At 44.2% G+C, this 11,043-nt stretch overlaps 1 protein-coding gene across 1 annotated transcript in view; it reads right to left on the bottom strand.

The window, feature by feature from the left end:
- LOC102816320 (chromosome unknown open reading frame, human C11orf80) overlaps window positions 1-11,043 on the bottom strand; it is a 150,350-nt gene that overhangs the window by 4,239 nt on the left and 135,068 nt on the right. The window contains exon 17 of the mRNA XM_006861063.1: window positions 7,041-7,116. Within this exon, the coding sequence (XP_006861125.1) occupies window positions 7,041-7,116 (76 nt within the window). The remainder of the gene's footprint in view (window positions 1-7,040; window positions 7,117-11,043) is intronic.

The following is an 11,043-nucleotide window of genomic DNA, read 5'->3' on the forward strand; positions in this document are numbered from 1 at the left end:
TTCTTTCAATGCACTTTGGACTTCCTCTCTGAGTATCATTGGCTCTTGTTCATATGGTATCTCTTGAAATGGTTTTGTAGCTCATCGCAAAGAAGCTGAGGCCTCTTGTTAGGAGAGTTTGTGTAAGAGTGCACAGTGGCTGCTGCGGAGTTGTTAGCATCAGAAAAAGTAAAATTGTTTCAGAGTGTTAGTCTGTCTCAGATTGGATTACTGATGTAGCACAAAATATTGAAAGAACATTGAAGGATTCTGCAGGAGATTTCTGGTTTTTTTCCTCTGGTTGTAACAAGACAACAGACAACAAATACTGCTCAACTGGCCATTTTCATTCCTGGGAAAACAGAGTTTGATACACAAGAGGAACTGTTGTCACTGGAAGCCACGCATGGCACTGCAGGAGGTGAGGACTTGTTTTATCAATGAAAAAACTTGAGCTAACATTTGAAAAGTTAAGTGGCCTTACTACAGAGGGAGCTCCAGCCATGGATGGCTCACAAAAAGGGTTAATTGCATTTGTCAGGAAAGAACTGAATTGTGTGTCTTGATCCACGGGATGTAATTATATGCCACTGCATCACACACCAAGAAAGTCTGTGCACAGCCATTGTGGCTTAAGAATGTGATGTCAACACATGCATACATTTTGTCAAAGCAAAGAGTTTAAGGAGTTACTAACTGATCTTGATGAGTACAGCGATGCTGTTTGTCACTGTGAAGTGTGCTGGCTGAGTCAAGAGAACATGCTCCTAAGGTTTTACAAACTGAGATGAAGACAAGCAGTTCATGGAGATGAAAGAAAACCTGTCAAGGAACTCAGTGAGAGCAAGTGGCTGGATGAGCAAGCGTTCCTGGACATTACCGAGTACCTCTCAGAGCTGAATGTCAACCTGCAGGGTTCCTTGCTTTCAACTGTGAACTCATATGAAGGCCGTGGAAAGTGCAACTGGAAAGAAAGAACAGTGTATTTCCCCACTTTGGAAGGACAAAAGCCTTCTACACTTGAATATGCTGGTGACTGTGTGAAACTAATGGAGGCGTTTAGTGAAAGATTCAAGGACGTAAAAAGTAAACAAATGGAATCGAACATCTTTGCTACACCGTTCCATGAGGAACCAGCTGATGTGTCTGATAACCTACAAGACGAAATCATCCAGTTGTGAAGCGGTGATGAGCTAAAAGCTAGGTACAGTAACCCCTCTGCTTGAGTTCTATAGACGTGACATGAACAATGATGAACTTCCCGCTTTGAGGAGACAGGCATTGGAATCTGCATCTATGTATGGGACAATTTACTGCTTCGAGCAGTACTGTTCAAAACTTACCATCACGAAGAGTAGATTGTGTTCCAGACCAACGCAAACCTGGAAAAGCAGTTGTGAGTAGCAACATCATCAATACTAGCGACTATCACACACACTTCACCAAAGACAAGCAGTTCCAGCCGTTCCAGTGTTGTTTGTTGTTAAGTTCTGACTCATAACGACCCTGTATAGGGTTTCCAAGGAGTGGTTGGTGACTTTGAAGCACTGACCTTGCAGATCATCACACCAACTTTGAGGTTGAGGGCTTATCCTACAGCGCAACACCAAAACTCCTGTCACCACATCGGCGGTGGTGGTTATGTGCCATGGAATCAGTTCCAACTCATAGCGACCCTGGATAGGGTTTCTAGTAAATCTTTATAGGAGCAGAAAACCTCGTCTTTCTCCCACAGAACCACTGGTAGTTTTGAACTGCTAACACAAGATAAGCAGCCTGACTCATAACCACTATGCTACTAGAGCTCCTTAGTGATCACATTGTCGTTACTGTTATGTGCCATGGAGTGGTGAGTTAATTAAATGTTGGACCAAACATAGCAGGTTAATTTTTTTAAGTTGATAATTTTGTATGGCCCGCAAATGATGTTTTAAATATCCAAAAGGCCATTGGCAGAAAAAAGTTCCCCACCCCTGCTCTACAACAAAGATATGAAACACAAATAATAAACAGGTAAAAATCCTGGCACCCTTAACTTCAGAAGCAAAGCTAGAGAGGAGGATCAGGGATGACGAGAGAGGGGGACTGGTGATCAGCTGGCCGGATGTGGCTCCACAGTCTTGTGAGCAGCTTTGGCAGTGGAGGAAGGTCTGGCAGAGCAAATTCACGTGGGCAACGGAAAAGGTGCAATTTCCTGTATTCCCTCATGCTCCCCTGGGACCAGAAGTATGGCTAACTCCCACCCTCATCCACCCTCAGCACAGATCCTGCTCTCTAGGAGTTTGGATCACATGGTTGGGATCCATGCCAGCCTGAGGTGGGGGCCAGCTGTGCCACTTTGGTGTGCTGTTTTGGTACCTGGATTCAGGTGGGCTCTGTTCCAGACCCACAAAACCCTCAGAGTCACCAGACCAGCATTTAACCAGTCACCTGTGGTCCTAACAGATACTGAAACCAGCTCCATCAAGGGCCTCCCTGAACTACTTCCGGATTGAGTGCCCTGAATCTAGACAACACTGAGACCAACAGGAACTCCATCTAGGGCCAGGAACTCTACTGTCACATCCCTTCCACAGCCATCTCATAAGCTCCTTGAATTGCAGGAGCCCACCATCCCCCAGGACTTCTACCCTCTGGATCCAACAACTGCACTGTTTCTTTTTATAAACATAACCTCACAACGCCCAGGAGACAGCAAACAATTTTAGCTTACTCAAACGAGAGAATGGCTCAAACACATTACCAAGATGCATAGCCAGAAGACGTTTCTGAGGAAGAAAAAGTAGTGGATTTAACTGAAAAAAAAATTCTGTTGTTGTTCGGTGCCATTGAGTCGGTGCCAACTCACAGTGACATTATGCACAGCAGAACGAAACCCTGCCTGATCCACGCATGAGCACATTGATGCTGCCACTTGGCCAATCCATCTCACTGGGGGTCTTCCTCTTTTTCTCTGACCCTCCACCTTACCAAACATGAGATCTTTCTCCAGTGACTAATCCCTCCTGACAATATGTCCGAAGTATGAGAGATGAAGTTTGGCCATCTTGGCCTCCAGGGAGCACTCTGGCTGTACTTCTTCCAACACAGATCTGTTGGTTCTATGGGCAGTCCATGGCACTTTCAATATTCTCCTCCAACACCAGAACTCAATTCTTCTACCGTCTTCCTTACTCATTGTCCAGCTTTTGTATGCATATGAGGTTATTGAAAATACCATGGCTTGGGCCAGGCGTACCTTAGTCCTCAAGCTGACATCTTTGCTCTTCAACACTTTAAAAAAGGTCTTGTGCAGCAGATTTGCCGAATGCAATACACGTCATTTGAGTTCTTGACTGCTGCTTTCATGAGCGTTGATGATTGATCCAAAAAGAATGAAGTCCTTGGCAACTTCAGTCTTTTCTCCGTTGATAAAAATGTTGTTTATTGGTCCAGTGGTGAAGATTTTTGTTTTCTTTACATTGAGATGCAATTCATACCGAAGGCCGTGGCCTTTGATCTTCATCAGTAAATAATTTAAATCCTCTTCACTTTCAGCAAGCAAGGCTGTATCATCTGCATATCGCAGGTTGTTAATGAAAAAGAATTCTAGAGAATGATAATTTGGTACTTTCAAAGGACCAATAGAAAGACTGAGAAAAGCAAGAACACAATAAAAACTTTAGAAAATTTCAGGAAAACACTACAAGAAAAAACAGATCAAACAAATGCAAATTTTGAAACAATACAAAACCTGTGACTAGCAATCCAGAAGATTAATACTGAGATCTCAGAAATGGACAATACATTGAAAAGGCAAAGGAGTAGATGCCAAGCAATGGAAGCCTGTATTAGTGAGCTTGAAGATAAACCTCTTAATACTAGTATGTTAGAGCAATCAGGAAAGAAAATGAAAAAAGAGTTACGTGGGACACCATGAAGAGGAACAACTTACAGGTGACCAGAATTCCAGAACAGGAAGAGACAAGCACAGAGAAAATTGTCAAACAGTTGTTGGAAGAAAACTTCCCTAACCTCATGAAAAACAAGCAGATAAGCACACAAGAAGTGAAATAAACCCCAAACAGGATGGATCGCAAAAGAAAATCACCAAGACATATCATAATAAAACTTTCCAAAATCCAAGACAAGGAAAGAATCCTGAGAACAGCTTGGGAGAAGCAGTAAGTTACCTACAAAGGAGAACCAATAAGGCGAAGCTCGGATTTCTCAGCAGAAACCAGGCAAGCAAGAAAGCAATGGGATGGAATATACAAAACTTTTTAAAGAAAAAAATTGCCAACAAAGAATCATATACCCAGCAAAGATGTCCCTTAAGTATGGTGGCAAAATTAAGACATTTCCCGATAAACAAAATGAAAGCAATTTGTAATGACCCAACCAATTTTGCAAAAAAAAAAAAAACAACGCTAACACGGGTGTTCTTTGGACTGAGAACCAACAATAGCAGACAACAACCTGAGATTACCATTCATGACAGTAACACCCAGAACTTAATACAGATATCTGTTGTTAAGTGCTGTCGAGTCGATTCCAACCCATAGCAACCCTATGTAGGGTTTCCGAGGAGCAGCCTGTGAGCTTCAATCGCCAACCTTGCAGTTCAAATGGCTTTGCAGTCTGACGCATTAACCCACAGCGCCACACCAGGACTCCAATACAGATATGTTGTTGTTGTTGTGAAGTGCAGCTGAGTCAATTCCGACCCATATTGACCCTACATAGGGTTTCTGAGAAGCATGGTGGCTGTGTGCCATGGAGTCAGTTCTGACTCATAGCGACCCTGTACAGGGTTTCCGGGGCTGTAAATCTTTACGGGAGCAGAACGCCTCATCTTTCTCCTGTGGAACAGCTGGTAGTTTCAAACTGCTGACCTTGCGGTTCGCAGCTCAATTCATAACCACTATGCTACCAGAGCATAGAAGTACTTAAAATGAAACAAACCTACAAGACTGAAAATAGGGTAGCAGAGATATCAATGTATACACATGATAATGGCTACAAAGCAAAACATTTGCCATTTCAACCATTTTTACAACATAAATTCTGTTCACCATATTGTATAGCCATCACTACTCGGTTTCCAGGTTTTTAATTGTCCTTAATAAAAGCTCCTGGAGTGGCGCTGTGAGTTAATGCACCAGACTGCAAAGCCGTTTGAACTGCAAGGTCGGTGGTTCAAGTTCACCAGCTGCTCCTTAGAAACCCTATACAGGGTCGCTATGGGTCGGAATTGACTCGACAGCACTCAACAACAGAAGCTCAGTGTAAATTTGTCCTTATAGAAACCAGAGAGTTGTCTGCTGTGGGACAGGACTCAGGGGACAGGAAGAAGCAACACTGATAGAAGGCAGCAGGGGGTGGGCCAGGATGGTGAGGGTCTAGCTATCAAGGAGTCCGGTTGGCTGAACAGAGAGATGGGCGAACGGGAAGGAAGAGGCTGAGCCAGGAGGCAGAGACAAAGAGTTTCGAAAGAATGGAGTAGCCACTGAGGAGACCTGGGGCAAAGTGGGTCAACTGAAGGCCAGTCGATGAGTAGACCTTGGACCGCAGTGACCTCACAGTGTTTTTTCTCAGCAGAGCCGCCCATGTGGGGTATGGGACTGCTTCCTGACTTTGAGGAGTGCGGGTCTGCAAAGCTGAATGGCTCCAGCTACCAGAGCTGGAGTGTACACACCTAGTTTTGAAGGCACCCACCATGCAGTGCAGAAAGCATAGGCTTTGGAGCCTGCTGCTTGGTGTTCTGACGCCTAACTTCTGAGCCTGGGTGCTCCACCACCCTCACCCAAGGGCCAAGAACCCAGCAACCAGAGCTCATGGAGCATGCTGAGTTCACTGCTGGGATCCTCCCTATAACTGACTTGCCTTCTCCTACATAAATACTGGATTGGTACAGACATCCCCTCCCCCTCCCCCCCCTTTTTTTAAACAATCCCCAAATCTCAATTTATAAAAATAGATTTTTGCTTTATACAACAAGCCTTTACTGCAGGCTTCGACTAAGTAGCAGCAGCCCCCACAGCGTCTGAACCCTGGCTCAGCTGGCAGAAGAGATCGGGGAACCTCTTGGGCCTAAGAACAGACAACGTGCGACCTGTCGTGGTTGTGACCCCAAAGAGTGGCTTCATCAACAAAGCACAAAAGCCAAAGCCATAATGCCTACATTTCCCCAACCCAAGCACTGTCTGGGTCAGGGCCTCAGGGCCTATGAGAGGGCATCCTTGCTAATCCAGCTTTGCTGGGGCCAGGCTGCCTCCATTTGAATTCTGCCTCAGCTATTTATTTACTAGCCATGTGACCGCGGGCCTCAGTTTCCTCATTTGTAAAATGAGAATAATAATGCTGACACCTAAAGACCCTAAGCACAGTGAACTGAATGAAGTAGTGCCTGGCACTGGTGGGGACTGGATGCCCCCTGCCTGATGACTGCCAGGCACCCATGGCTATGGCTGTGGCCGTTTTGAGCCCAGCCTACCCTTGCCATGGCTGACCCGGAAGCCGTGTAAGTGTCTGTGCGGGGAGGGCGTGTGCGCAGAAAAGACTTGAACAGCCCTCCCCAGGACCCACTCCGTGCTGAAGATGGATGATGACTTGATTCTGACTCAGGGACCCAATGTGACAGTAGGGAGCTGATTGCTTGGTCTCTTCTCCCACAGAGGGTTAGCAACCGTGGCACCACCAGGGTTCCGAGGTACCTACCCTAATGACCAAGAAAGGCTCTGAGTATGCCTCCCCCTGCCCCAAATCATGTGCTGGAGCTGCACAAACTGCATTAGAAAATTCTAGTCAGACCAACTTTGGGGAGAGAGTGCCTGCTGCTACCCTAGACACACCCCAGTGGCGATTGTTGTTAAGTGCCTTCGAGTCAGTTCCGATGCTTAACAATCTTGTATAGGGTTTCCGAGGAGTAGCTGGTGAGTTTGAACCACTGACCTTGCAGTCCAGCACATTAACAGCGCTTTACCAGGATCCCCCAGTGACAATGGAAGCAACCAAATCCCAAAGGGACATTGTCATGGAAGGGGTCCGTCCAGGGCTCAGCTAATGGGTCAGCACCTCACCTGCAAGGCACTCCGGGCTTCTGCTCCCAAGTGTATCCTCACGGCTCTGGGCCACAGCACTTTCCTCAGGGGGCAGCTGCTTGGAAATCAGAAGAGAGTTACAGAAGCAGGAAAGCACCTTCAGGAGCCTAACATGGCTACCCAGCTGCCCTGACCTCACAGGCCGCCTTCCCTAGATGTTGTTGGTGTTGTTGTTAAATACCGTGGCGTCTGGTCCGACTCATAGTGACCCTGCACAGGGTTTCCGAGGCTGTAAATCTTTATAGGAGCAGAAAGCCTCATCTTTCTCCCATGGAATGGCTGGTAGTTTCGAACTGCCAACCTTGAGGTTAGCAGCGCTACCAGAGCTCCTTGCCTTCTCTTAATAAACACCCACTTTTTCCTCTTGGCTCTTAGCAACCCCAGGCCCCAACCTCTCAGCCCTTGGCAGCCCCCTGAGAGCACTCCACTGTGCTTTCTCTGAGAAGCCAGCTGCCCACTTTAAACCTCATTCCACAGGCTGCCCATCACCAGGTCACGAGTACGTTCCTTCCTTACACTTCAAATTCTATGACAGGTAAGCTTCACTGTGCCTTTTTCTATTTGCAGTTTGCATAGCTCCTCAGAAAGTCAGTCCCAACAAAACACAGCTGGAAATCAAAGGTCACACTTGGTAGGCCTTGTTAAGTGTCGAGTCAGTTCTGATTCACAGGAACACTGCGCAGGATTTCCGAGGAGCGGCTGGTGGGTTTGAACTGCCGACCTTACAATTAGCAGTCCACTGCTTATCATACAGCATCGTTTAAAGCCCTGTCACACTTGTGACTTAATTGGAAAGAACAGAGGCACTTACTTAGACCTGAGCCCAAGCTCCTAGCACCTTGTTTTCAGGAATACTTTCTGTAACACACTGTGAATAGCTTGTGCAGGATATATGAGTTTGTGTGTATGTATGTGCAAACACATAAACACAACATACGGTGCACATGTGTATACACACACACACACTGTTATTGTTGTTATAGGCCATCAAGTCAGTTCTGACTTATAGCGACCTTATGCACAACAGAATAAAACACTGTCCGGTCCTGCACCAATCTCACGGTTAAGCTGGAGCCCACTGCCGCTGCCACTGTGCCAATCCATCTTGTTGGCAGTCCTCCTCTTTTTTTGCTGACCCTCTACTTTATCAAGCATGATGCCCTTCTCTGGGGACTGGTCCCTCCTGATAACATGTCTGAAGTATTGCCATCCAGACTTCTAAGGAGCACTCTGACTGTACTTCTTTCCAACACAGGTTTGTTTGTTCTTCTGGCAGTCCACGGTACTGTTAATATTCTCAGATGCATCAATTCTTCTAGGGTCTTGCTCATTCATTGTCCAACTTTCACATTTACATGAGACATGAAAACTACCATGCTTGTGTCAGGCGCACCTTAGTCATCACACTGACACCTTTAATTTTGAACACTTTAAAGACCTCTTGTGCAGAAGATTTGCCTAATGCAATACATTGTTTCATTTCTTGACTGCTGCTTCCATGAGTGTTGATGGTGGATCCAAGAAAAATGAACTCAAACTTTTCTTCATTTATCAGGATGTTGTTTATTGATCCAGTGGTGAGGATTTTTGTTTTCTTTACATTAAGGTGCAACCCATACTGAAGGCTGTGGTCTTTGATGTTCATCAGTAAGTATTTTAAGTCCTCTTTGCTTTCAGCAAACAAGGTTGCATCATCTGCATATTATAGGTTGTTAATGAGTCTTCTTCCAATCCTGATGCCATGGTCATTATTCTTCATATAATTTAACTTCTCAGATTATCTATTCAACATACAGATTGATAAGTATGGTGAAAGAACACAACCCTGACACACAACTTTCCTAATTTTAAACTATTCAGTGCCCCCTTGTTCTATTTGAATGACTGCCTCTTGGTCTATGAATAGGTTCCTCATGAGCACAATTAAGTGTTCTGGAATACTCATTCTCCACAATATTGTTCATACCTTATGTGTTGATCCACACAATCAAAATCCTTGTGTAGTCAATAAAGCGCAGATAATCATCTTTCTGTTATTCTCTACTTTCAGCCAAGTTCCATCTGATGTCAGCAATGATAACCCTCTTTCCAGGTCCTAATCTGAATCTGGCCTGAAAGTTCCTATTGCTGTATGGTTGCAGCCGTTTTTAAATTATCTTCAGCAAAATTTTACTTGCATGTGATATTACTGATACTGTCTGAGGATTTCTGTATTCTTCTGTTGGGTCACCTCTCTTTGCAATGGGCACAAATATGGATTTCTTTCAGTCAGTTGGCCAGGTAGTTAGATGTATTCTTAGTTAGACTTTCATGGACTTGTTTTAATTTTCTTCAGCTTTAGCCTGAACTTGCATATGAGAATTTGATGATCTGTTCCACAGCCAGCCCCTGGCCTTGTCTTGGCTAACGATATTGAACTTCTCCATTGTCTCTTCTCACAGATGTAGCCAATTTGGTTCCTGAGCATTCCATCTGGTGAGGTTCAGGTGTATAGTCACCATTTATGTGGTTGAAAAAAGGTATTTGCAATGAGGAAGTCATTGGTCTTGCAAATTTTTATCTTGTGTTCTCCAGCAGCAGCATTTCTATCACCAAAGTCATATTTTCCAACTAGTGAAAGTATGACTTGGTTTCCAACTTTTGCATTCCTATCACCAGCAATTATCAATACAGGTCGACTGAACATTTGACCAATTTCTGACTGAAGAAGTTGGTAGAAGTCTTCAATTTCTTCATCATTGATTTTAGTGATTGGTGCATAAACCTGAGTAATATCGATATTAACTGGTCTTCCATTTTGTTGTCATTGTTGTTAAGTGCTTAACTTGAACCGCTGAGCTCATTGTTTAAGCCGACCTTGTGGTCCAGTGCATTATCCTACAGCGCCCACCAGGACTCTGGTCTTCCTTGTAGGCATATGGATATTATCCTGTCACAGACAGCACTACAACATAAATCATGAGATGATCTTTTTGATGATGAAGGGGACGCCATTCCTCTTGAATCTGTCTCCCTGTATAGGAAGCCATATGACTGCTTGATTCAAAATGGCCAGTATCAGTCCATTTTGGTTCACTAATGCCTAGGATATCACTCTTTAAGGGTTCCGTTTCATTTTTGACAACTTCCAATTTTCTTGATTCATCATACTTTGTATATTCCAGGTTCTGGTTATTGTGGATGTTTGCATCTGATTTTTCTCATTTTGAGTTGTGTCCCATCAGCAAATGAAGATTCTTAAAGCTTTGCTCCATCCATGTCATCAGGGTCAACTCTGCTTCGAGAAGACAGCTCTTACTTACCCAGTCATATTTCGAGTGTCTTTCAACCTGAGGGGTTCATCTTCTGATGCTATCTCAGACAATGCTTCACCATTATTCATAGGGTTTCCAGTGGCTAACAATTTAAAAGTGGCCCAACTCCTGTCTGTCTTGGTCTGGAAACACCACTAAAACCATCCACCATGGGTGACCCTGCTGGTATTCAAAGTACTGATGGCATAGCTCCCCACATCATAGCAACACAAGCCAAATTTGTGTGCTTCAAAGTGTACTCTGCAGAGAGTGAAAAGTCATCTCACAGAATAGGAGAAAATATTTTCAAATTAAATGAGGGGGGCTTCAAGAAGTTTATGGAACAGTTCCACTATTTTTTAATTCCATTTTCCACAAACTTTTTGAATCCCCAGCCCTCATACACCTGATAAGGTACTTATATGCAGGATATATTTAATAATAATTAAAAAAAAAAACCAAAAAAACTCAATTTAAAAATAGGCAAAGGACTTGAATAAACTTTTCCTAAGAAAATATACGAATATACACAGGAAAGGACGCTCAACCATCTTTAGTCATTATTGTTGCTTGGTGCCATAAAGTTGTTTCTGATTCATTGTTGTTGTTGTTGTTGTTGTTGTTAGGTGCCATTGAATCGGTGCCAACTCATAGCGACCTTATGCACAGCAGAATGAATCACTGCCCGA

This window comes from Chrysochloris asiatica, unplaced genomic scaffold (genome assembly GCF_000296735.1).
Source record: "Chrysochloris asiatica unplaced genomic scaffold, ChrAsi1.0 scaffold00040, whole genome shotgun sequence".
In the NCBI taxonomy this organism is placed as follows: domain Eukaryota; kingdom Metazoa; phylum Chordata; class Mammalia; order Afrosoricida; family Chrysochloridae; genus Chrysochloris; species Chrysochloris asiatica.